This window comes from Aptenodytes patagonicus, chromosome 4, assembly GCF_965638725.1.
Source record: "Aptenodytes patagonicus chromosome 4, bAptPat1.pri.cur, whole genome shotgun sequence".
NCBI lineage: Eukaryota > Metazoa > Chordata > Aves > Sphenisciformes > Spheniscidae > Aptenodytes > Aptenodytes patagonicus.
Window position 1 is genome coordinate 7,349,185 of NC_134952.1, and position 26,365 is coordinate 7,375,549.

The 26,365-nt window shown below is 41.9% G+C and overlaps 1 protein-coding gene across 18 annotated transcripts in view; it reads right to left on the minus strand.

Moving 5' to 3' along the window:
- CTBP1 (C-terminal binding protein 1) overlaps positions 1-26,365 on the minus strand; it is a 257,915-nt gene that overhangs the window by 57,597 nt on the left and 173,953 nt on the right. For 3 of the 18 annotated variants that reach the window (XM_076335752.1, XM_076335761.1, XM_076335753.1), the window contains exon 1: positions 14,663-14,850. The exons of 10 other annotated variants lie outside the window; for them this stretch is intronic. In XM_076335752.1, coding sequence (XP_076191867.1) covers positions 14,663-14,702 — 40 coding nt within the window. In that variant the 5' untranslated portion in view covers positions 14,703-14,850. Of the gene's footprint in view, positions 1-14,055; positions 14,218-14,662; positions 14,851-16,893; positions 17,066-26,365 lie in introns of those variants that run through there. 5 more of the 18 variants (XM_076335754.1, XM_076335756.1, XM_076335748.1 and 2 more) reach the window with 3 other exon arrangements.

Sequence of the window (26,365 nt, forward strand, 5' to 3'; positions counted from 1 at the left end):
TCTGCATATCCAATCTGTATAAAGCTCTTCAGACAACAGTCTGTAGCTATTAGAAATTAGAATGAGATTAAATCTCATCCTAAAGAACTTGAAAGCATCTACACTGAAAGCAGACAGCCTGCACCTGCTTATAGCAGGTCTTAAATTAGATATTTAGTTATCTATACTTAAAATAGTATGTATTCAGATACAGTTTCAGATTTCTATAAATGTGAACAAACACTAATAGTCTAACTATTCTTCACGACGCAGACGTGTGATAGTGCTAGTTGTTTTTCTCCAAGCAGCAGTCCCTGCAGCATACCATCATGTCACCATGAATACTGCTGCAATAATTATAAAAAAGGCCACAAGTTCACTTTTGCCAGTATTGTGGTATTTCAGAAGCTGCAAACTCCACCAACTACAGTCACAAAATATCAATGGAAGTATTCCCCCACTTTCGTCAGTACTGATCAAAGCAAACCTCTAACCTTTTTCAAGTGAAATTCAGCAAAGCCTACAAGAAAACAGGGCTCTCTTGAAATAAAAAAAAGGAAGGGTAACATCAATAAATATGTTAATAAAAAAAGAAACGGAGTGGTGTGGCTTCGCATTCTTGAAAAGTGTTACATGCTTTCTGGGCTTAAACTAAGATTTGGTGTTAGGCTTTGGTTCACTGATTCTGTCAAGTTATATGTATAAAAATAATTTTTATACAAAGTACTGTCTTCTTAATACAGTGTACATGATGCAGCAGAGTACTTTTTTTTCCCTCTTTAAAAAAAGAGTACATTTTCCCCTCTAAGACAGCAGGAAAGATAATTTACGTTGCATCAGAAAGCATGCAAATATTAATGATGGGGAATGATGAAGAACATAAATAGTTTCCATTTTCACGTTCAAAAACAAGTACCTGCAAATTAATGCTAAAAGCAACTGGCCTATAAAGCGGCCATGTTTCCATGCCAACTGATCACAGAAATACAAATAATTCAACAAAAAATTAATAACCTACAAAACAAGAAAATAAAAAGAAAGCCAAAGTGCTGGAAATCAAGATCCTGACCATACCCAACTATTTTACAAGAATAGCAAAGAACACAACAAAGGATGCGATTTAAGATGCGAATGGTATACAGCTAATGGCACTTCATCATTACAATACTTCTAAAAGCTGTCATTCTCTAGTCAACAAGAAAAACAGGATACAGAACACCTCTATTAAGAAGGAGGGAACACTCGTACAATAGTAGCAATTCTTATGAGGGTTTCACAGTTGTAGACACGAAAGCGCAAGATACTATTCAGTGCACATCTTTCATTAGGATTTTATTTTTTGTCTTTATCCAAGGTCTTGCTTTGTTCCTTATTCTCACTGAGTTGTACCGGGATTCTGCAATCAGGCAGCAGAGCTGCTTGCAGAGTAAGGCAGTCCGCTATTTGAGTGTTAGTTGCAAAATCAAGCACATTAGGAATGAGCAGATATGTATCTGCACACAAGCGGCTCACATAACAATGTGAACATACATATCTGATGTAATTAAAACTTTGTATGTGTACGAGCAACTTGAACTTCACAATTCATAAAAAGATGCTACCACTTTCTGTACTACAGCAAAAAAATAAGTTCATACACAAAATCATGGCATATATGGTCCACACATGTATGCATTTATATGTGGAAAAAAAGACTTATTTTAAGCAAGGAAGCTTAGAAATATTGAATAGAAAAGAATGCCATGGATCTAAATATAGCCGGTTCCAAGATACTGACATTTACATGCAGTAAAACCAGCAGTTCAAGTATTTGTTCTTTAAAACCTAGAGAAATAAATAACCTCCAACTAAAAGGTCCATAAAACCTATGTTCTAAATGAATACAAACTGAAGACAGGACAATAAATTTCTGTTACTTAATGTGTCTTTATTTTATCAAGTAAGCAACAGTGTTTTTCTTCGTATTTAGTTCCTGAAAACATATTAAAAGGCATTAGAGGCTTAAAGCAGATGAAAAATTAGGGTCACAAAACTGGAAATCCCACCTTTAATGCATTTTAGTGCATTTGACTTTTTCCTGTTTTGCTGCATTTCGCATGAATAGAGAACAAAAAATTACAAGTGCTTGTACCCATCCTACTGACTTCATATTTCTGTGAACATACAGATGACGTGACAACGGGCCTACACACTGCATGGAAAAAATGCAAAGTTTACATAAAATGATTTTTAGGTTCATTTACTAGCTTCAGCCTGCGTAGGGACCTCAGTGACATCAGTGGATGAAAGGGAATGATTGTAGGGCCACGTCCCAACCTATCCAGCTACCACGAAAGATTAAGGGTTTCACCAGACTTTCTTCCTCTGTCAATTCAGAATTTACTAAGAATTGAATCTTTAGATGTGACAGCCGCTTGCTGCCCTCTTAAGCATCGATAATAAAAAACCCCATGCATTTTCTAGGAAAAACTTTGCCATTTAAAGGCAACACCCCCAAAAAAACACATTCTAGTAGAAAAGACCTAAGGTGAAAAACTGCTAAGTCACTAAGATGATTTTTTAGTAAGAAGTGTTTATATCACAGCCCACGAAAACTGCAGATTAAACATTTAGCATCTCAGAAATTCTCTCTGTTTCTGACTCCCTTTCCCCAACCTTTACCTAAGGTTGGCCGCAGCTAACTGACCCAGCATTACTGTAGCTTTTGTAGAGGCTGAAAAATGGTAATTCATCTGGGTGGAGAGGCCATGATTTCTGCAGAGTTCTTCACATATAAACTATTACTTTGAGGCAGTACACATTAAATTCCTGTTTGGGATTCTCAAAAAAAAATTATATAAAAAAATCTACACATACACTTAAGACACACTGAATATTCCTAATTGATAAAACTCTATATGCAAAGTTATGCACTTCGCAATAACCTTTGCAGTACGCAAACTGTTCAGCAACTCTGAAAGTACAAAGATATGAATTCTAACAGGGAAAAATGTATTTTAATAAATTCCTATCGATCTTTATTATAAAAATTACCCCTACTCAAAACAGCAGCGGCAATTGAAAGCTGTCAGCCAGCCATATAGCAGACAGTACCTGCACACCCGGCTCCAGGCTTCCCTGACAATTTATTCCTGCTATGTTTTGGAAGGACCGGGGGTAGCAAAGCAGAGTGAAATGAAAGGTCAGTTCAGCTTCTCACAGCTTCACCTCTTTTCATCTATTGTCAAAGAAACTCTACTGTTGTACAAACACCTTTCTACTTTTTTGAAAGCTTCTGAAAGTTAGTTTTGTACTAGCTACATCGCTTCAGTACCGTGTATGAAATCATCTGTATGAAATCATCTGTAGAGCGCATCGATTTTTCATACAGCACTGCCTTGGGCAAGATCCTAAATGGTAACAGAGCAGAAGACTCCATGTTATTTAAATATAAACAGGAGAACAATAATGAAATAAAAAAATAAATAAATCATTGTCAACAGAGCAACAACTGCAAGGGCAAACAGCAACAATTTCATGTTCAGCAACACTTCTCCCATCGCCTTGGCCAGCACAGTCTGTTTATATAAATGAAAGAAAGAATGCTGCCCTGAACTTGCCCATTATCCCACAGAAAAGGTATTGTGGGAATGTTAACTTTCACCTGGCTGACTTCCAGGTGCCGGCAGGAAAAAACGCCCTTTTAAAATTTTAGCCAACTGAAGAATACTCCACATTTTTCACATTTTCCAGTTATTCCAAGTTATGTATAAACTAACATAGGCCTTGAACTAAATCCATATAAAATGGAGGTAATAAGATGATCGACTACTCTGCAAAAGAATGAATCAAGGGGTCTTCTGTCCCAACCAAACAGCCAGTATCATATTTCACAAACTACGACAGCTTTTGAGAAAGCCAGTGCATTTCTAGAATAGCAGAAATGTTTGCAATGTCCGTAAGAGCACTTACTGGACAATGCGAGTAGGAACTAAAAAAAAAAGCGCCGTCCCGATTTCAGCAAGGCAGCCCAATGCTGTGATACAGACCTGGTACCGTGTGACAAAGACGTCGTTTGAAGCCTGCATTCTGGCATACAATTAACAAGAGAGAAACGCATCTTGCTATTCATCTAATATCTGAATGGGCGCCACGACGGAAACTGCAACGCTTAAGAGAGCCAGGCACAGCAACTGTGTGGCCTGGAGAAGACCCCAAAACAAAACGAGCAATAAGCCCCTTTCTGTTTTAAACAGAAGGCATTTTTCTTGCTCTTTTCCATCTGGCACTTCAAGTAGCTGTCTTTACTTAACAGTCGTCTTGAAGTTTTTAATAGTCATACAATGTGCAAACTCAAACTGAAAGAAATTATCCCTTACTACTTCTCTTCCAAAGTTCAACTGTTAAGTAAAAATAGCTTGTGATCATGTCTCAGCTCCAAGCCTTCGTATCCCAGCAGAAGCAAGAGTACTCCGTGCTAGCATAACATCCCCATATTTCAGCGCACAGCACATGGAGCTGCAGCCTCATCGCCTACCAGTATTTTGCTGGTTTGGTTGCATGCATGTCCTGTCAAGCTAATTGGTGAAATACAACTTCCTGATTCAAATATACAGGAGGGTTTTTTTGCTGTTTAAAGAGGAAGAGCTTTAATGGTGGAAAGTACATTTTTAATTTGAAAAAAGTAAGCCCTTCAATCACAGCAGAATGTTTTGCACGACTTTGTGTTCAGTCAAGGCACAGGTTGTCTTTTTATTAAGTGCATTTACCTTAATTCAGTTCACAACAGAAAGCACGCTGCCTCCCCAAACCATTGCCGTGTGTTAGACAAGACACAAACAAGACCTACCAAGCACCTACTCAAAGCACCATTAACAACAGAATCCTACTCTAATTTGGTGCCATTTCCAACAGCTCCCAGAGAGCTTTCCCAGGTAATCTCACCTTCGCTACCTGCACTGAATGCACAGTGGGACTGGGCACAGAGAAGTGAAGTGAATTATCCCAGGTCACTCCTGGGGCTACTCGCAAGTGGGAAAAGACCACCGAGACCACCTGGGCCATTCCACTGCCACTTAATGCATTTGCTAGCACTGCTGTCTCTGGTCCCCTCTCTTTTCCAATTCTCCTGTCAATAATTAGACCAAATTTTCCCTGAAAGTCAGCTACCCTGCACTTCACCTTACTTCAGTACTTACCTAAGATTTTAAGTAATGTGAAACTTCTTGCATAACCAAAGAAAAAAAGAGAAGGTCTTCAAGAAGGTGATTTAATTCTCATGTAGGGCATTAATGTCCAAACATAGGTGCTTCAGTGAAGTTCCTTTTATAGAGGTACGAATCCCACACAAAGAAGTTGTATTTATCCTAAAGTATGCTTGTAAACCAGAACACAAATACCCAATATAAAGTTGTTGCAACGTACCACATTTTGATTTGGTTTTGCTGATTCCTAAATATCTTAATGCAAATATGAAATAAGCCTAGTTTACACTTAAACAAGAGTTCAAACAGGCTTGCACTAGCTTAACTAACTTGATTTAGAATTGTACTTAATTAAATGTGAGCAGTTTCCCAGGTATCATATGGCTTATTCATGGACTGCTTCTTTCACTATGTGTTTTTGTGATCAAAGAAATCTTAGATATAACAGACGATGTTATTTACTATTTATAAAAATAATCACTTTTTAATGTTCTTTTTGGAATTAGTTTTCTAAAATGAAAACTAATCTTCACTAATTGTCTTTGAAAGTCTGAGAGATAATTAGATGATTTTTGAGGTCCTTTCTCTTCCTGCACAAAAAAAATCCCATCCTGCCAATAAATCTTTAGGGCATTTCAATAGCTGCTAGACTTGTGTAAACCACACTTGGAAAAATTCATCATTTCTATAAGACAGTATCCCCAAGACAGTCAAAAAACTAAACTTTATTTTCAATTTCTTGGGTTTTTTCCCTTTGACTCTTTGTGGGTATTAAGAAAATATTTTCTATTTATGTATTTTTAACAGATTTTTGTAATTTTTTTTTTTTAAATAAAGCCACAAAGCTCAGAAAAAAACACTAACAAAATTTAACAGGCTTAAAAACAAGTCCAGAGGGAAGATGCTAGCAAAGTATGAAAACAAATGCAAAATTGTAATATTCACAGTACTTCAGGTTCTAAATTACCAAATCAATACAATATACTATATTGTAAACTTTCTTTATTCACAGGACTAAGAAAATAAGATTCATGATTTTGGAGAGTCCTCATAATCCCAGTTCTTTCAACTGAGTGACAGAACTTATTCCTCAACTGCAGGTACTGAGCCAAACCAACCTTTGAACAAAATTTTAGCAAAAGGGTTATCCTGTAATAACTTGGGCTTAGCATGTAGCATGCAGCCAGGATCCTACAGATTTGTAAGCCCACTCCAATTCCCCTTGATATCAATTGGAAGCCAAATAACTCAACATCCTGCAGGATCAAAATCTGCTAGGCAAGGAAAAGTTGTGCCTGCAGCTTACTGTTCTCCAAATTCCTACTTAAAATCCTTTTTTATTGCTTGCTTTAAGGGGATAGTTCTCACTGCTGAATACATAATGCTAGATTTAAATTTTAGATGGCTGCAGGGTGGTCATGAGATAAATACCAAGTGTACTTGTATGCCTCTGTATTTACAGTAAGAATGAAAGTCATCTGGATTCAGGGATTCAAAACATGAAACCCTTTGAATAAAGACATGGTAAGAGAAAGCCTTGAACAGAGGACTGCCAAATACAAACAACATACACAACCAAACCTGAAAGGCAATGTGTTGTGAAACCCTTTCAAAACCATACAATACTATGGGAATTAAGTAAACTTAAAACTCCCCTGCAATACAGTCGTCATCGCTAATTTGTGATTTCCTGTACGCTCAGTACTAACAGTACAATGGAGCCTCTATTGTGAGCCTCCTCCCACAAGCTTTTAAAAAATGCAAGACATTCTTTTTATCTAGACTGGCATGGCTAAAATACATCCAGCTCTACACAGATAAAAGGTTATTTTCTTAGGTGTTGCTTTTGCTTGTAAAAATAAAAAATAAAAATCTGCTGTCTGGTCGTGCTGAGTTCAGACTTCACAAAGGAGTAGTGCTTTAGTGGCTGAACTGCTGACCACGAATCTCAACCAGAGCAGATGTAGGAAGCCGCTTTAGTTTTAGAGTAACAAGAAAAGGTTCCACATTAAGAACTATCTGCAAATTCAACGCAATTCAAATAGGCTTTGACAGTCTCACAGAACCTGAAAAATCAACGAAAATTTGACAGAACCAAGGAATAAAGCGACTGCAGTATTAGCTACAAATCTTGACTGAGGGTGAAGGTAGTAAGTCCTTTAGGTGCAAGTAACTGGTTTACAGAGGTACTGAAAATTGATATTGCAGTTTTCCATCTTAAAAGATCCTGAAAGCTAATGCAAATAAACAAAAATGAACAAGACTCTCCACATCAAAAACCGGTGGCAGAAGTGAAGGACAGCAAACCTGGCACAAGGCAGTCTAGAAAAGGAGCACAACTAGCAGAGGTAGACTTTTAGCACGCAGGAGAGAATTTGGTGAGGACGCAAAATAAAACCTAAAATGCTGCAGTGGCTTTGGTCAGTATCTTAAGGACCTTTCTTAGTCAAGAAATAGTATATTAAGGTAGAGAAAGACTTAGCTAGCCAGTTCCAGTCAGCATGGGAACGTACACATACAACACCGAATTACCAAAGATCACTTCTCAGTAATGCTGATTATATGAACAGGAAAATCAACATGAGAAATGTTGAGATACACATTAATACTATTCAGTGAAGCACTAGACACGCATTAAGATGGTTGGTAGACCACAAATGTGAAAACGCTCATTATCTGGTTGAAAATAAACAGTTTAACATATCTGGTACAACACATTAAAGAGAAAAAATATTTAAGTATCAGTTTAAGAGTTTGGAGACCGGCTTGTGGTTATCTCTGCTCAACACTTTTGTCCTGCATGACTCTGCAAAGACCGAAGCTACATACTCAGCAAGAAACAAACTGGCTGCAACCATCTAATGAAATTTGACTCATCTGGGAATTTTGATGAAGTGCTCCACACCACTGTTTCTGCTAAGCCATACATTTTCTTTATGGGATTGAGAGTGCCATGCTGCAAATATGCAAGAAGTAATGGTAATTTTGGACAGTTCGGCTTAAACTAGAGGGCTAATTCTGAAAAATCCATATTCAGGTAAAAATCCCACAGAAGCCAACAGAAATTCTGCAATTATAAATTAAAGCTACTGGGATCTGCACCAATGGCAAAGACATTATTGTCTGTCAGCCCCTAGCAGCACGTCTCACTGACTATAGGTATGACTAACAGCTGCTGGGGGCAGCAAATCCTGCAAATCCTCCTGCGGATCAGCCCAATCTGACTGGAGAGCACGCATCTTAGTATAGCTTCTTTCTGGTTCATTCTCCCAACTTGTGACTCACCCAGGGGCATCGATGACATTCTGCAGAGTGAAAAAAATGTATGTGTAGTAGAAGATGATGAAAATACCCTGCAGTGCTGCTTCTCTCCTGGCTTTCTTCCGAGTTCTGACTCGCCAGTGCACTGGCCGAGCATGATGCAGGACAGCACATCGGCCATTCCTCTGCTTGGCCAGGTACAGGGCTTTATGGCACACGGTGTATGCTCTGGCCATAGGAAAGGAATACGCTTCGATGGGAATGCAGCAGGGAGAGCCTTGGAGAGTTGGATTTGCCATTCGTGCTGCCATCAGGAGGCAGCCATGGGCTAATTCCTATTCATGTTTGGAGGGCGGGAGAGAGGGACAATCCCCCACATGGCAGCGGCAACCACAGTCAGCCTGGCTTTCCAAGGCTCCAACATGAGCAAGACGGAAAGCAGGACCACGCTCTTTTGCTGCCCTTAGAACTCAGCTAAACCACTACCTACTTTACCTGTGTTTAGACTCTGCTCTGACTGTCCAACGTGGATGAGGGCCTACATCTCTCTTGCACAAGACCAGACACATTTAGGTAAACCTGCATAACACTGGGCTGCCCAGCGTGGTTTCCCAGCTACAGACATTTCTCGCTTCTGAAGGTCACATGCCAACCGAGCACAGAAGGTGGCAAAAGCAACGTTTGCTTTAAAAGGCAGCAAAACAGTTGCACTCTTGCCATGATCCGCATGGTAGTGTGAGAATCAATTGCAAAGCTTCCAGCGTCCATCCCCCGCTGGGACAGACCTCTCCCCACTCTTATCACAGGGCGTGTCCATGTATGACAGCACAAGATGGAATCTATCAAAAAATATTGGGGCTGTTCAGGAAGACCGCTAGCACACATCCAACAGTAAGAAATTTGGACCGCATCCAGGAATTTGGAATTGTGACTCAAGTCAAGTAAGAAATGTTTCTCTGCTTCCTTCCTTTTTTTCTGTGAGTTGGCATCAGAGCTCCCCTAAAAAGACTAAAAGGAGAGGAGGGGTAACGTGGTGAGTTCTGGCATACATACAGAGTCAGAAAGCGTGGACAACTTTCACTGCAGACTTATGCAACTTTGCCAGTGGTGATACAACTCGCTGAAAGTGATTTGGGCACAAATAAGGGACATCCACTGACCTGTAAACAGAACTATTAAAATATAACTTAAAATACCTAACGTGAAGCAAAATTACATAATCACATTACCTCGTGTTTTAATACCAAAGCTACAAAGCCTGCATACGTAACAGAAGTAAAAAGCTTTCTATTAAAAAAACCCTCAACTTTACAATTACTCCGAACAATTGTCCCCAGCCCTGAGGCTGGCTTTTTCTGCTTTCTGTAGAGAATCCCTTCTGGCTCACTACCCTGGCAGGTACACTGCAAGGAAGATCCTCCAAAAGCCCCTTGAAAAAGGCAGGTATAATAAAAGACAAAAATGCAGAGATGAGCAACAGTCGTCCAAAATAAATACCAACATGAAACATGCTATAGCATTAGCAACATTTAGTTCAAAGAAAAAAAAAAATCAAACAATGTCAATTTTCAATTATGTTGATTAGACACAAACTGGATAATTAGTAAATGGAATAATACCGGAAACATGATATGTTTGAGATGAAATTACAAAAATATTTCATAAAAGAGACAAGTTAATTTATAATAATCTTCCTCAGAAATTAAATTTTTGCTCTGCTGTAACAAACAAACATGTTCTGTTTTGCACATCAAAAAACAATTAACCTATTCATCTAATCTATAGATATTTTTCAGGAGAGGTTTCTTCTGAGTGATTTCTTTTTATTTGGGATTTAATTTTACCTTGTGAGCTTTTTTTTTTTTTTAAAAAAAATTATTATTTCATTACTGTTTTTTTCTTTTCTTTTTAAAGATGCTGCCTGTTGCAGCACCCATATAGGTAAAGGCCTCGGTTCGGGTAGCTGTCCCCCCGCCAGCTAAGCGAGCAGCGCTGCCAGCTCCCGCCTGGGCTCTGGTGCTGGCGACAGGCAGAGCCCAAGGGTGTGGCCGAGGCACGCTGTGCTCCAAATACTCCGTCCCCGACGTGGCCGCAGATAGCAGCTATGAGGCAGCACAAACTAGACGAGCCCAGGGACTGTCTCATATTCCTCGAGGAACCGGATAGGTGTCTGGTCAGGTTCAAAAACAATCTGCAGTTTTCACTCCTATCAACCATCAAACCAAAACCGAACATCAAAGGACAGAGACCCAAAGGCACCTAAACCAGTCTAATCCAGGGAGTCACAGCACCCTTTTTCACGCCGTGAACAGTCTGAGACACTTACTCCGCTTCCCCCTCCCCGCAATACCGCTGCATAAGGTCGTACATCAGTTTCAGCCAGCCAACACTTTGATGCTGCCAGATTCCCAAAACACTTCTGAGCGCATTAATCATTTAGGGAGATGGGTTGAGGATTACCGTGCCTTGGAAAAGATCCTACCGTAATCACAGCTCACAGATCCTAAAGCGCCCACCACGACTGGAAGCGCTGCTGCACTTCTCCAGTCTTCCCAGAGGAATACCGGTGAGGGAGCAACGGTTATATTTCAGCAAGAAATGTTAATTTTAGGTTTATCTGTAATGAATGTTTGCTATCTTTTCCTGATCAATACACAGATTAAAATGAATCATCATCTTTGCTCTCAAGGCGGTAGGAGAGAAGAGACCCAAAAACACAGCTGGGAACTTCTGTCTTCCCAAACTGTAAATCCGTTGCTACGCTGTCTGGGAGTGAGAAAGCACGTGCGGCAGGGGGACTAAGGCTAAAGGGCTATGTACTACAACTTTTATCCTCACCTTAAATTTTAGGACATGTATTAAAAGTGTAACTCCATCTCTACTCTCTCACTAAATAAATAATTACAGGGCCAGAAGGTTAGGGAGCCTCAGATGAGGCTGCTATGTTGCTATACTGCCAACTGCTATGGGATTTGAAAGCTTGACACATGCTGGAGAGTATCACCTCATCAATATTCCCAGCTGGCTTGGGAGGCGAAAACCTAAATATTACTCTTAAAGGCAGGTCTCTAACACACAAGTAGCCAACCTCTCCAGACAAGTTTCACAAAACACAGTTATTACAAATGCACGGTAGGTAAGGAAAGACAAAGTGGCAACAAGCAACTGTAGTCCAAAATATTTGCCTGGTTTCAAGTAAGTGTTATATTTCACATAAGCAAATTAAAGATCATGTTGCTTCTCGGCATCTTTACTTAAAAGACATTTAAATCTGTGCCTTTCCATACACTTACTGCTGTTCAAACTATTTACTTGTAAAATAAGCTTTTTTTTTGTTTTGGGTTTTGTTTTTTTTTTTAATACTTATGGTATTCATGTGAACAGGTACTTTGGGATAATGTCAATTTTCTCCCCAAAAGGGACTGCCCAGCCTAGTCACCGATTTGTGGTAGATGTTCTTATTTGATAAGGAGGGATTGACTTTACGTTTCAAAATGTTGGCCAGTACGCTACTGTATCTGTATGATAACACTTCACAGTAGCCAGCCCAATCCTAATCTCTCGGATCACACTTTTGGCTAAGTACTGCAACCGCTCTGTTTACATTGTAAATAAAACAATAACTCTTAGAAACAGAGAGATTAGTAAATTGAAGCATCGGGCATTTTTAACAAAGGGCAGATGCTATTTATCTTTATGATACAGAAGGACAAGTCAAGAGCTAGCCAAACTGACAAACATAATGGCACTTGTAATTTGTTTTGTCACACTATCAGGAACTCCGCATTATGATAAAGTACACATAGCGTACACAATATTTACGATGATGAGCTTTTTACACACAATATACCGTGTGCTCAAACGCTGCATGCTCCAGCTACTCCTTAACTACATGACAACACTGAACTGAAAAATTCACAAAGGTGACTGTAGTAGTTTCATTTCAAAATAGTAGTTTCATTGACTAAACTCTCTTACGGAGCACGACTACAGCAATTCTCAGGATTATTACTATTTTATTTACCAATTCAGTAATGAAATAACACACCCATTGATGGAGAAATACTGGATCTACATTGGGGGGGGGGGGGGGGGAGAGGCTGTGTGTGTTTACAGACGGACAGAGAACACACCGCTGACTCGGCATCAATTTATGCCCTCCATCCCATTAAATAAACACAGAGAAACTCCATTCACGTCCCAAGTATTATTTTACATTAACAATGACAAAAATGAGGGAACAGTTCAACTCTCCCTTTTTCTCTCATCTGTTTATGAATTGCAGCCACCCCATAAACACCTATTTCTTGTTCAGACTGGAAAACTGTGGCAGGTTGGGGGCAAGTGGTTGTTTGTTTCATTTTGGTTTGAAATACACTAGTGAATTGTAAGTGGACAAAATATTTTGTCACTAGCTTACTCTTGGGATGGTTGACATAATAATAAACCAAAGAGGATATTATCTGTCAAACGTTAAGGAATCCCAATATTGAAATCTTGCCGCCTTTGGGGGTCAATAAAGAGCATTGTTATAAAATATACTAAAGTTAACAGTTTGGGCTGCTAATTCTACATGCCTGTTTCACCAACGCACAGCTAAAAATACATAAAACAGATAAGAACACAGAACAAAGAGATGCAGTGGACAATTACCTTTCTACTGGCATAGTCTGCTTTATAGTGAGCTTTTTAACCCTTTTTATTTATGAGGGATATAGATTTTTAAAGTGTTGCTCAATGGGATTTCAATCTACAACTGAAATTATTTAAAAACAAATTTTATTTTTCTTCGTATTTTCTTGTTCCCTCCCTAGTGGGATACAATAATGAGATTTGAAATATTTTAATAAGGGTATCAGGCTACTTGCCAAGGGGCTCAAATGCTAAATAAGAATATTAACATCTTCTAAGACCCAGGAGAAAGAATCAGGGCGATTCATTTGAAATATGTATGTACATCGCAAATATTACAGTTCATTTTAATTCACTGGGAAAAAAGTACACATTCACTTCAGTTTATTAGGCCTCGTTATTTTCAATGAGGCTAAAGGGATGATTATCTTTAGCTGCTCCATCATGGCCTAAAAGCAAACACTCTTCCTGATAAGGACAACAATTATTAAAATATAAGGCGACATTAAATTGTTTAAGTTACAACAGGTGAAATTTTGAAAACCACCGCTGATAACAGTGTTTTCTACCATTATTCTGTGCAGATCGGTACTACGAGTGAAATCCTGACTTTTGATTTTAATTTTTTTAGAGGAAAACAAAGCAGCATAGCAGACTGAGTCATATCTACACAGCAAAAAAGCTTATTCTCTGCTTTGTAGCCTTCTTTTGGTATCATTTGCTTACAAAATAATAATGTTTATAAACAGAATCGACATTCTGTCTCCTTATGTCTGGGGGAAGGAAAAGAAAAAAAAAAAATCACCTTCAGATTAACATGATAATTTATGCCAAGCAGTTCTGGAGGCATATCTGTAACCAGAATCATGCGTATTATTCATGTTACCTTAAAAAACAGCAGCAATCCATAAACGCATTTGCTAGCCCATGTTAAAAAAAAAAAAAAGGGAAGAGGAAAGAAAGAAAAAGAGAAATTCAAATTTACGGAGAATAGTCTTACCTCTCGGATACATAACCCGTCCGCAGATTTAGCAAAATCATTTCAACAGCCAGGCCTTAAGCACTTTTTACAGCAATAAAACGCCGCTTTTAAACTTCCTGTTTATTGAGATATCAGCAGACCTTTTTTCCTCCGTGGCACTTTACCAGCATTTCTCTGCAGCTAAAAGCCAGGGCACCGCTCAGCCCAAGAGCGAACGGGACCGGGGCAAAAAAACACCCCAAATTAACATTCTGGATGCAGTTTTAGCGCCCTTTGACTTTTTTATTTAAGGATGAATTACACCCGCAGCCGACCTCCAGTCCCCTGACTGCGCCTCACCCGCCTCCCCGCGTTTAATTTTGATTTCTATTTATTTTTTTTATCCAAATATCCCAGCTACCGCCAGCGGCTACCAGGCGAAGTTGCGCTGGCGACGCAGCCGTCAGGGGAGCCCCGCTCCCCGCCGGCGGCCGGGGGGGGGGTTGCGCGGAGGGGCCGGGAGCGGCGGTGACGGGCACACAAAGCGCGGCGGCGGGGACCGATCGCACTCCCCCCCCCCGCCCCGCCGCCGGTCCCCGCCGCCGCGACCAGGCCGGCGCGGCGCGACGCGAGGCGAGATCGTTACCTAGAGGCAAGCCCTTGTTTAGTAAGTGAGAACTTCCCATTGAAACGCTACGTCCGCGCTCGCCGCGGGGAGGAGGCCGGGGGGGCACCGCCGCTCCGCGACGGCGAGGCTGGCAATGAAAATACAAGCCGCCGCGGCATATGGCGGCTACTCCGTGGGCGCCCCTGAAGTGAGGCGCCTCGGCGCGCGCCCGCGCGCATGCCCTCCCGCGCGCCCCCGCCGCGCGCACGCGCGCCGCCCGCCGCGGGGGGAGCGGCCGCGGCCGCGGCCGCCGCCACCGCCTCCGCCGCAGGCGGGGCTTCCGCGCCCCGGCTCGATCTCCTGGTTCTAGGTAGGCAGCGAAGACAGAAAGAGAGCGGGGCGGGCGCAAGCGGGCCTAGAGCCTCGCGCTCCATTCGCCGGCGTTTGGCTTGGGGTGCGACAAGCCTGCGCTGAAACCTGGAACTGCTTTTAGGACCCAATTCAGACACTTCGTTTTGTTTGAACTTCAACACTAGCTGCGTTCGACGCCCTCCCTGGCACCCCAAAACATCAGCGCTTCTGGGGTGTCATTATTTTTTGTGATGCGGCTAAGGCTCTTCCCTCGTATAAATTGACAGGGATGAAAAAACATCCCCACCCAGAACGCTCTTCATTTTGCTCCCAGTGAGTGCGAGTGAGGTTCAGTGCCCCCTGCGCCGCTGGGCCGCCCGCGCTCGGGGCCCAAAACCGTCCCCCTGGTCCCAGCGGGGAAGTGGCAGGGTCGGCACCGCCGCGAACGGGTTTTTAGACCCGCCTTTTTAGAGGAAAAGCAGCAAATTGGGCAAATACTGATATTCTTTCCCATCGGGGGTGTCGCCGCGCACTCCCATTAAGTCCAAAGCGCTGGGCGATCGGCGCCAGGCCCTCTTCAACCCTCACCCTCGGTCCCCCAATGCGAAAGCACCACTTTATTAATAATGAACCGTCTCTTACGTATTTCTCGTCAAAACGCCCCCGTACCACCACCACAGCCGACCTCGGGGGGCCCGCTCTGCAGCTCGCAGCCCCTTTCCCACAGGGGGGGGTCCCCAGGGCGAACGCCCGGACCCGCTCCTTGGAAAGCCCCACGGACTGCAAAGAGGGACCATTCTGCTCTAACCACACCGTCCGGCAGCACCAAACCCATCACAATTTATCTTGTGTGTAAGCTACTCGCCCCATCCCCCCCTCCGCGGGGGGCACGTAAAGAAATAATAAAGCATCGCCCCAGCTTCCGACCCTCAGAAAAGGCCGCTGGAGCCAACAGGCGCCTTTCGGGGGAACAGAAAGGCCCTAACACACCCAAACGCCGCCCGCTGTGCTGAAGCCCCGGGGTCACAAGCCCCAGGGGTTACGGGTGCCGGTGTCCCCGCTGTGTCACCCGGCCGCCCGGCCTTCAGACACAGCCCTGCTCCCCCGTCACCCCCTCGGGGGGGACAACGCCCGCCTCCACTGACGAGGGAAATTAGTGGAAATCCAGCATTTTGCCTCTGCGCTGCCCAAAGTGGAACCGAGACTGAGATTTGGGTCAAAAACAGGTGTTACCGCCAGCGCCCAAACCCCGGCGACCCCCTTTTTCCCCTCTCCGTGCCACCACACGGGGGGTCCCCCCGAGAGCCCGCCATTCGCCTCCCCGCCGAGGCGGCGGCAGACGAAAACCAAAGTCGGCGCGGCGCCCCCGCGGCCGGCTGGGTCATCTGACGGCAGCCCCGCCCCGCCCCGCCCCGCTGAGGGAGAGGGTGAGGGCGGCGGAGGCCCGTGGCGCCGCCATGGCCCGGCCCCCGCCTTTCCCCCGGGTTTCTCCTCTCCTCAGCCCTGGGAGCTCCGGTTCCAGCCATCCGAGAAACTTTTACGCCTCTCGCACAGCCGCCCCCCTCCTCCTCCTCAGCCGCGGCCGGGAAGCGGAGCCGCGGCCGGGAGCAGGCAGGGTGTTCGCTCGTTCCGTCCCCTCCCCGCAGGCGAGCCCGGCGGGCTTTGAAAACCCCATCTTTTGCTTTTTCCAGAAATAAAACGCTCGGTTTCTGTCAGCTGTTCGCGGCAACTGGCCCCGAAGCCTGCGCTGCCACAGCAGCACCTCAGGGGTGCCAGGGGACCCGGCGTCCCCTCAGATAACGGCTGGGGGGACACACACGACAGGTCAACCTCGGATAAAATTGAGATAGCGCTGTTTTCTGAGCTCTGCGGTAAGTCAGGGCCCGATTCTCCTCAGAGGGAAATGGCAAAGCTCTTACCGACTTGGAAGCGAGGGCAAGCGGGCTGCCAAGGCGGGCCGAGGTGCAGTGTCTGGCCACCCCAGAGGAGTTTGGGGTGCCCTCGCTGAGGGGGAGCGAGCTGGGCATACATCTGTCCATGCCGCCGTGTTACTCCATGCCAAGCTCCCAGCGCGAAGTTTCAGTACCTCCTCTCGGGCGGTTTAAACGTTTTGCGGGATGATCTGAGAGTTAATTCTGCTGACTGCACTGCTGAACTCGGGACCGGGGGTGGTTTTTAAAAACTAGCGCACGGAAAGGGAGGGGGTAGACACGAAGATTTCAGAGCTTTTTTGGATTCTGCAGGATTGGTCTGCAATACTTACAATACCCGTGGTGACAGATGTATTAAAGGTAGCTTAATACAAATAGCTAGTGGGACTCTTGGGCAGGAAACGTTAGTAATTCACTTTGATAAGTGACATGCCTGATACTAGGAGCAGATCATCTCCTCTGTGCTTCTATATGTGCAAGCTGTAGATTTTCCTGTGTTTCTTTGGGGGTTTCGTTTGTTTGAGAGGGGAATATTTGAACCCAAAGGTTATAAAGGTGGTTTCCGCCTCCAAGTTGTGTGGATTTCAGGAATCCATTCAGGGCACAAGTAAAGGATTTCAGCTTATAGGCAGCCTTTAGCAGCTTGGCTCCAGCCCCCTAATAACTTGATTTTCCCCATCGTTCTCCAGGTAGTGTCCATTTCACAGGGTTATCCGGCAGGATCGGGAGGTAACTCCCAGGACAAGTTTATGCAGCCTCTGACTTTCTTTCTTTTCCTTGTGTATTCATGGGAAAGCCTTTTGTGGCTCAGTACAGACGTCTCAGACATCCCTCAAACAACATAGCTTCTTTAGAGTCTCACTGTGCATCACTAGGGCAGCATCTAGCCAAGCGCCTCATGTGGGGTTTGTATAAATAAACAAATTTGGTTTTAATTACTTTGAAGTGGTTAACCACTTTATTGCCATTTATAGATGTTAGCAAGTATAAAAATATATACAGATCAAAGCTGTAAGAAGAAAATCATGACTTTTTTTTTTTTCCCCACTACTTAAGTTGCCATGTGGCAAAGCATCAGCAGGAATGAGCATTGGGGGTAGAACATGCTTAAACCGCAAATGCAGTATCTCTGAATACCGATATGGATATGGAAGCGTCTCCGGGAAAAAATAATAGCGAAAAATGAAAATTTAGAAATGAAATTAGAGTTCAGTTACATTTTTTTATAGAGAAACGTAAACAGATACAGGCAATGAGACCACTTCCTCGGGGTTACATGACTGGGCAAATGTTTAGTTCTAAACTGGAACTGCTGCTTCGAGGAGGGAGGGGAGTGTGGTACAAAATATTGTGACAAGGGGAGTGCTCTAAGTGAGGATAAGTTGGCATGATGAACAGATGGAGTATTCAATAACAGGAGGTTATTAATACTGCAGTTTGGTATTCTCTACGCTACTTCATGAAGGGATTCATATGCTTGCTCTTTTTCCTTTCTGATTGTACGCAGACTTAACAAATACGCAACTGCAGGTAATGCCAGACTTATTTCCCTCCCAGCGCACGCGCGCACACATCACAAATTCATGTTTCCCGGGAAAACATCAAGGGCTGGATCCTCAGCCGCTTGCAGCTGGACCAACTGTGTTCCTTTCCATAGCAGAAAGCTGATTTGCACCTGCTGAAAGAGGGAGGTTATCTGACCCTGTCTCCCCAGTCGAAAGGTCCCTCCACCCTGCTCTTTGCCAGCTGCCACGAGGCACCTGCTCTAGAGAATAAACTATGAAGGCTCTCAGGATGGAAAAGAACAAAATAACCCAAAAGCAACTGAAGTTTTCCTTCAGAACACAACACAATGCTGTTTCTGTTTAAGAAAACCAACCTTGCTTTCGCCCGGAGTTCAGTCCTCCTCCCCTACACGGCTTTCGGTGGCCTAGTTTTAGCCCGGACATGAGAAAATCCGGGAGCCGACCAGGTGACTCCAGTCAAACCTTCCACTACCCCTATCCACTTTACTTCCTATGCTCTCCAGCTTGCCTCTGGGTCACCAAACATTCAGTCATCTTCACATCTTTTAGACTGTGACTTGTATGGCTACAATCTAACTAAATCTTCCACAAAACGTGACAATCCCCATCCTCTTACCACATTTTGGCACTGCTGTCACTGCCACTATTTTTTTTTTTTTAACAGTAATGTTACACAGCTGAGTGTCTTCTGTGTTTTGCACTAAGAATTACGGCATTTTTCAAAGCCCCCAAACTGTTTCTTGGCTTCTGAAGAGTCAGCTGGAGGAGCACATGTGCTGAAGAGTAAATACATTGTTTTAAATGTATCTGTTAACAGCCATATGTATAATTTAAGTACAAGTTTTATTCCCCTCAGAATGTCTAATCATAAGGGCATGACCTTGGGCTTTCACAAATCAGATACATTAGGGTATGATATCTTTAGCAGATGTGACTTTGAAGATACTGAAAGAGGAAGTTTTACTGTTGTATCGTATAAGCAACGAGCCAAGATACTCGCTGAATGCTCTCTGAAGTGAATAATGAGGTTTGACAGTATTCTTACATCTAGATACTGAGACTGTGTACTTACAAATTCGCCTTAGTTTGTCATAGCTGTACGTACTGGCTCTTTCATGCATGTTTTTGCTTCGTTACCAAACATGCGTCATTCATTGTAACAGTTTTTAAAGCCATCGTTTTAAAAGCTTTGTGCATTTTTAATCAAAATGTTAAGATTATATTTCAAGGGAATATCTTAACTTTTGTGAACAGTAAAACTTGCAGATGCTATTAGGCGATCCTAAAAGGGATTTATGTCAGAAGAGAAGAATGGTTGGATAAAGCAGGTCCAACATTTAAACCTTATCCTAAAAAAAGATCTTTAAATTGTGTAATCAAAATAAGTCAGTAACATTTATTTAAAATCTGGAAAGAAGACTTCGTTTGGATTTAAATCTTTCCTTAATTCTTTCGCTCAGATCCTGAAAAGCATCTGTTTATAAAACACACACATAGGGATCAGTCTACTTTCGCTTTGCAATTGCGTATTTTAATTAGAGCTTCTTTTTTTTTTTTTTATGTATAACTTCCTCTGTGTTAAACTTCCCGCTGTAGGAAGTTAATGCTTTCTGGTTGATGTGAAAGAGAAAGGCCATTTTGGAGTAACATTTTCAGCAGGTTCTGAGGGGAAAATGGAAAAAAGAATAATTGACAAAAGGGAAACACTTCATCTTTACGAAATGGCGGTCATCACGAGCATGAAATAAAATAGAGGCCCTTCTACTGTTAAAAAGAAGGTTTGCTGAAGGATCAAAGTCGTAGATTAAAGTTCCACTTAACGAACAAGAAGTTCAGCTGTGTCAAACATTCAAAGTCATTTTTGAAATGCCAAATGTGCATTGCTCCTTCCTCAGAATGGAATGGCTATACCAGCTCTATGCTGGAAATAACAGCCGTACAAAAGTGAAAAAGCTTGCAGCGTGCTGAATGAATGGAAGAGTAAATTCCCTTCAAACCAGTGAACACAAAAAACCTCTCTCCTCTGATGTTATCTGTATTAAGTGACTAAGGGATTTTCTTCTTGATCTCACCCTCTTCATGCAAGCACTAAAAACACAAGAACCAGGGTGGAATTAAATCCTCTGCATTTTCTGGTTATCGTGAAATGAGAGGTATCATTTTCCATCTAGTCAGGAGGAGTTAACAGACCGTTTCCAGGAAGGTCTGTGTTCTGGCTGAAGAGAAAAAGATGATAGAGATGAACAGCAGAAGAAACCTATCGAGAACCATTAGCGGATGTCAGCCATTGTCCATCTGTTCACAGTGGAATAAATCCAGACCTGAAGGAACAACTGCAACCTGCCCCATATGGTTTGCTCCCTTCTGCGCTGGCAGGACTTCTTTGGGGATATGACATTGGATGAGGTAAAGGAGAAGCGACGCAATCTGCGTTCCCAGGAACAAACAGCCAATTAACATGAAAGAACAAGAAGTGGGTTAGTAACCCAGGGGAAGGTTTTGTCCTCCTCACCTGTCTGAAATCTTGGAGCTCGTTCAAACTGTGTACATTGCAGAGATACTATGCTCAGGCTTCTACTACTAATGAAGTCCTTCAAAATCTAACCTTAGCTACTAACAAAATTATGTGGGCAGTGGACAGCCCCTCAACTGGTGAGTGAGACCACTGATCCAGCTGTCTCCCAAGGTGCTAAAGAAGGCATTTGGAATATATTACACTAAAAATTCCATTAAAAATTATAATGCAATATGCTTTCAACATAATGAACCAGCATAACAACATTCTGCATTTACTTTTATAGAACTGGATTGTAGCAAATTACTATTGAGTAGTAATTTACTTCTCAAGTTTTAAATCAGCCTGGGGCTGGTCATGAAGCAAAGTATTATTTTTTAGATGGTTAAGGGCAGTAGGCTCAGACCCATACAGAATAGTCATGACGTGATTGTCTATAATTATAACGAAAAATAGATACTCCTTGCAACACTGCATTCTGTATGCAAAGAAAGAGACATACATATTGAAGCCAACTGAAGGGACCAAAAAAATGCAAGTTTGTAATAGTTTCAATGGTTATTTGTGTTTGGTGGTAGTAATTTCACAGGTAATATGGAGAATAACTAATCACCCAGTGGCCTAAGCAGAACCAGTGGATGTCCTGAGTGAACCTGCTATTGTGTGTATGTCCTCAGTCTTAGGACAATCTGCTGAGAAACTCAATGGATGCAGAAAATCAAATTCAGAAGCGATGTGCAAGAGGTACATTCTACGTAATGTACGCACCTCTTGCGTACCTGCAAGAGGTGCCTACACGGATTCAAGGGCAGGCCACTGCCTACACCGCTTCCAGAAGAAAGGAGAGAGATGCTCAGCCTGGAGGCTTGATCTCTGCTCTAGCTCTGAAGCCGTAAGCAGTTCAGATCTGCTAGTGTTACTCCAAATGTGAGGCGATTGATTATCTGCTCAGAAGTCGGATTAATTATTTTGGGCCTGGCACCATGCTAAAGCAGCAGTAGGGGCATCTCTGGGAGATGCTGTACGTTCATACCAATTTGGGCTGGCAGTAAGTTAGCGGTCTCTGCGCTGCAATGTAATTTGCACTCTATTATCCTCCACCTCCTCTTTAGTTCCCTTATAACACACTTGGCGTCGCATTTTTGTCAAAGTTGCACAACAAGTAGCCAGGAAAAAAAGCTACAGTTGGATCAGAGATAATTTTAAAGTTGCCAAACAATTATATTCGTATTTATAAACTAGATGGTGTAAAGAACGTCATCCTTCCTTGTTTGAAACACGTACCACAAAACTGAGGACCCCCTCAGGAACGGTAAAAAAGGGTGTCAAATCAAAGCAACATCTCGCTAAGCATTCATCTAAAGACTTTCCTCTCAAACTAACCAAGAGGCTTACCAATCTGAAAAAATAGCAAGGATACTAAAGGATGCAAGAAGAAAAATGTTTGTTACATGAAAATGTCCATTTGCTGTCAAGGACCTTGAGCGCAACCACGCACTGGGACTATATACATTTATGACGGTGAAACGAACTCTCGCGCTTCATCAAATTTACTTGGGATGATTACAATTATCAGTCTTGAATTTCATCCTCTTCCAAACTGAACACTGCTTTGTACCGTCGTGAAACACTGCACCACCAGCACTCCACTATCACCTAGCACCAGGGTAAGAGAATGGTTCATTAGTGAGCAAAAAGTGACCTCTAGTGAATCATCACACCAGTTCCTGAGACACACAACATCGCCCTGGCAGCGCCTTGCCTTTCACTGACCGATCACATCCACATACAATTAAAATCTGATAATGCTACACCATAACACTAGTCAGCATCCCTGCACCATCGGTTAAGCACTTCAGATACCTTCAATAACTCACACTTTGCACAGCAGCTATAACGAACAACAGAAAACATTTGCACATCAAAAAACCTGAACATGATAAAATCTACCCACAGATAACTATTAAAGAATTTAATGGACTATAATAAACAGTGTAAGCTCTAACTAGATTTTTTTTAACTTGTTTTAATTTCATTTTAGAAGTAGCGTATCCAGAAATTTGTAAACAAAGTAAGAAAACCATCCTATTAACTATGTAAAAATAATAATAATCGCAACGAACAGCCCTTTGTACTCTAAGAAAACAGGAGAATTAGAGTGGAGAAAAAGAGCAGCAGAGAGACGGGCAGTGAAAATCGATTCCATAGTTACAACATATGGAACAGTATACAGGCTAGGCAATCCATAACAGCGAATGGTCAATGATTTTAGAACAGTAAAAAAAAAACTAGCAAGGTTTCATGAATAAAACACATACCCCGTGGGCCACAGAAAGACATTTCATATGTTGTCTGCCTCCATATATCTAGCAACACACTAATATTTTTATACCCCTCCTAATATGTATATATTTTTCTAACTAACATTTTACAGGCAGTTATTGGGAGGTACACCTTTTTTTCTTTTACTGAACCAAAATAAAGACTCTTGTGTAACTTTTTTACTCCCCATTCTCAAGATTTAAAACTCAACAGCTGAAAAGTAAACTGCAAGAAATCCTTATCCCTATGCAAGACTCTTAAGATACAATTCAAATCCTAAGGGACATCAGTTTACATGCCAACTTACGGTAAAAAAAGTTGGTATATAAAAAAAATTGAAATATATTGAAAAAGCTCCCTTTGTATTGTTGTATAATGTAAAGAGAGAAGCGGACTGTTATCCTAGCAAAAAGACTGCCTGATCATACTACGTATATTCCTATAGCATCCAACTTCACTATAGAGGAAAAGTCGATCCAAATAGGTGATAATCAGTATCAACAGATTTACTACTACTTGAGCTTATGTCTATTGCCGAATACCCTGACTTACAGACGAAGGCAGCACTGTGCATTACGATAGGATGGTATTATTTGAAGATTATTGGATCAACTTTCCAAAGGCCTTACCATATTACATGAAGAAAATGCTGCGGAGATACACATCTCATGAAAATGTTTGCTAAACCGTTGTCTTTGGAATGGTCCAACCCCTCTACACAGGAAAACACCGTCTGACAGAGATGCTTTGTTGATTTTGCATGGCAGCACAGCGCAACTGTGGCCCTACAAGTGTCTTTTGGGAACTCCATCATCTCACAACGACCATTACTCTCGACAGCAGAATGGTCGGTGCAATGTTAAAGATAGTTGCTGTTGCGCCAGGCAGGCGTTGGCAAGGCGGCCGTGCGGATACCTCTGCAGTATTTGTGATTCATGATGACATTGTGGAGAGCCCACAGAGAGTTCATCATGAGCTATAAACAAAAGGCAGTAAAATAAATAAAGGAACTTTCTATGATAGTTTTAAAAGGTAAATTTCCTATAACAGGATTTGGAACATCATGTCAGCTTCTGAAACCAGCTTCAGTTAATGCACCATGTTGCTTATCTTAACTCTTCTCAGTTTGGGGGTTTTTCCTGTTTACTTTGTCAAGGCAATTATTCAGTCTCTTAACATATGCTGTCTTTTTCATGAAGCAGGGTATCTAATACTGCTTTTGTGTAACAAACTATTATTTTTCACTACACTGATGTGCCATTTGAACTACCAGGTCACAAGAAACACAATAAACAATTAAAAATCTGCAACACTGATGCAATCAGTAATTTTAAAGTTTTCATTTTTATCGCATAATTCTAGGGAACGTCTTAGGGTATACAAAACCTATTTTTTTCCTTGCTTCAAATTCTCATGTTTTATTTGGGTCCTGTTTGTTCTTATGACCAGCAGAAGAGTCATTGATACTAGAATCATCTTTTATTAATTTGTATTACTTTATGTATCTGAAAGAATGATCACAGCACAGGCTTGTACATCACTACGGGAAGAGTAAAGTTCAGCAGACATACACAAAAAAGGAAATACTACCATGCAAACAGATGGGGTTCTTAATTAAAATGATTCGATACGCTTTATGAACAGTACGAGTTATATCACAGACGATGAAGTTACCTTAGGAAAAATGTACATTAAATTAACTAGTGGAGGCTAAAGACAACTGAGCTGTAATGATAAGTAAATGTATATAGATAATGTACAAATAACTAATTAGCTTTTGCTGAAAGACCTGGAAACAAATAAGAATACTTTGTATATCGTTGTCCTGTGCTGATCTCTAACTAAAGTGGCTTCTGAGACCCATGACCCAGAAAGGTTAAAGTTTGTGTCTTTCCCAGAGGCTGCACCTACATGATTAACATTACAGAGAAACCCACATCAGAAAGAACTACCACCAGAGAGGAATGAACAGTAATTCATGTCGGTAACAAATAGTCTAAGGAGAATAAAACCCCACCCTACCTTGGTTCAATAAGAGTATTTTGAATGTTTTTCCTTTTAGGCACCACAACTGTAACTTCTACTGAATACCAAGTACTGAGAGGGAAGGGATGATTTTTTTGTTTGTTTCTTGAGGTTTTGCAATCACAACCAGAGTTAAGTGTTCGCAGTCTATTCCTGGATCTTTCCTGACAAGAGATTTCCAATTGTGCTAAAATCTGTGGAAGTTTTGAGATGTAGACAGATGTCTGTGAGGCTGAGGTCATCAAACTCATCTCATTTGTGACCTAAGCCTGGTCTCTTGGCTCTCTTAAAAAAAAGAAGGGGGGGGGGAGGGGGGGAGGAAGAGATGGAAAAGACACCAAAGAAACTGTTTGCTAATTTATCTAAGAATTTGTTCTAGTTAATTTTAAATCTAATAGCACACGCAGATTTTTGTAAGATACGGCCAACATGATGCACATTGAGAAGACACATATTTGGTCATCTACCATTACTACTCCTCACAGTGTAATTATTGTTTCTGGCATTATAGGCAGGCAACTGTCTATCATTTCCTGACCATCTAACCAACCAACTTTTCAAGAACTTGTGTTTAAATCTCATTTCAAAGGCAGTTCTACTGCACTAAGTGTGTGAAACTGCTTAAATTTATACATATTTTACATAAATCTTTATTTATCAATGAACGGTTCCATTTCTCAGTTCTTTAAACATCCAAAGAAAAAAGTGCCACGCTGATGCTGACATCATTTCTACTGCTTAAGGGAAGATAAAATTGGGTCTCTCAAAGCTGCAGGCAAAATACTACAATGGATAACAAATATTCCTTGTGCATACACGATTGGAACGGCTGTCTCCATTGGGCGCTGACTGTACGTTGTGGGGCACAGAATGGATTCAGAGGAGATTTTTTTGTTAGAATCAGTTCATGTGTACATGCAGTATTCAAACAGCTTATTTTATAATCACTGCTACCTGCTCCCTGACCCCAGAGATGCCTGCTTGCTTAAAACAACCATCAAACCTCCAAAACACTTACAAAACCCCCACAATGTAAACACATACATATACTCATTGCACAGGGGGTTCTATT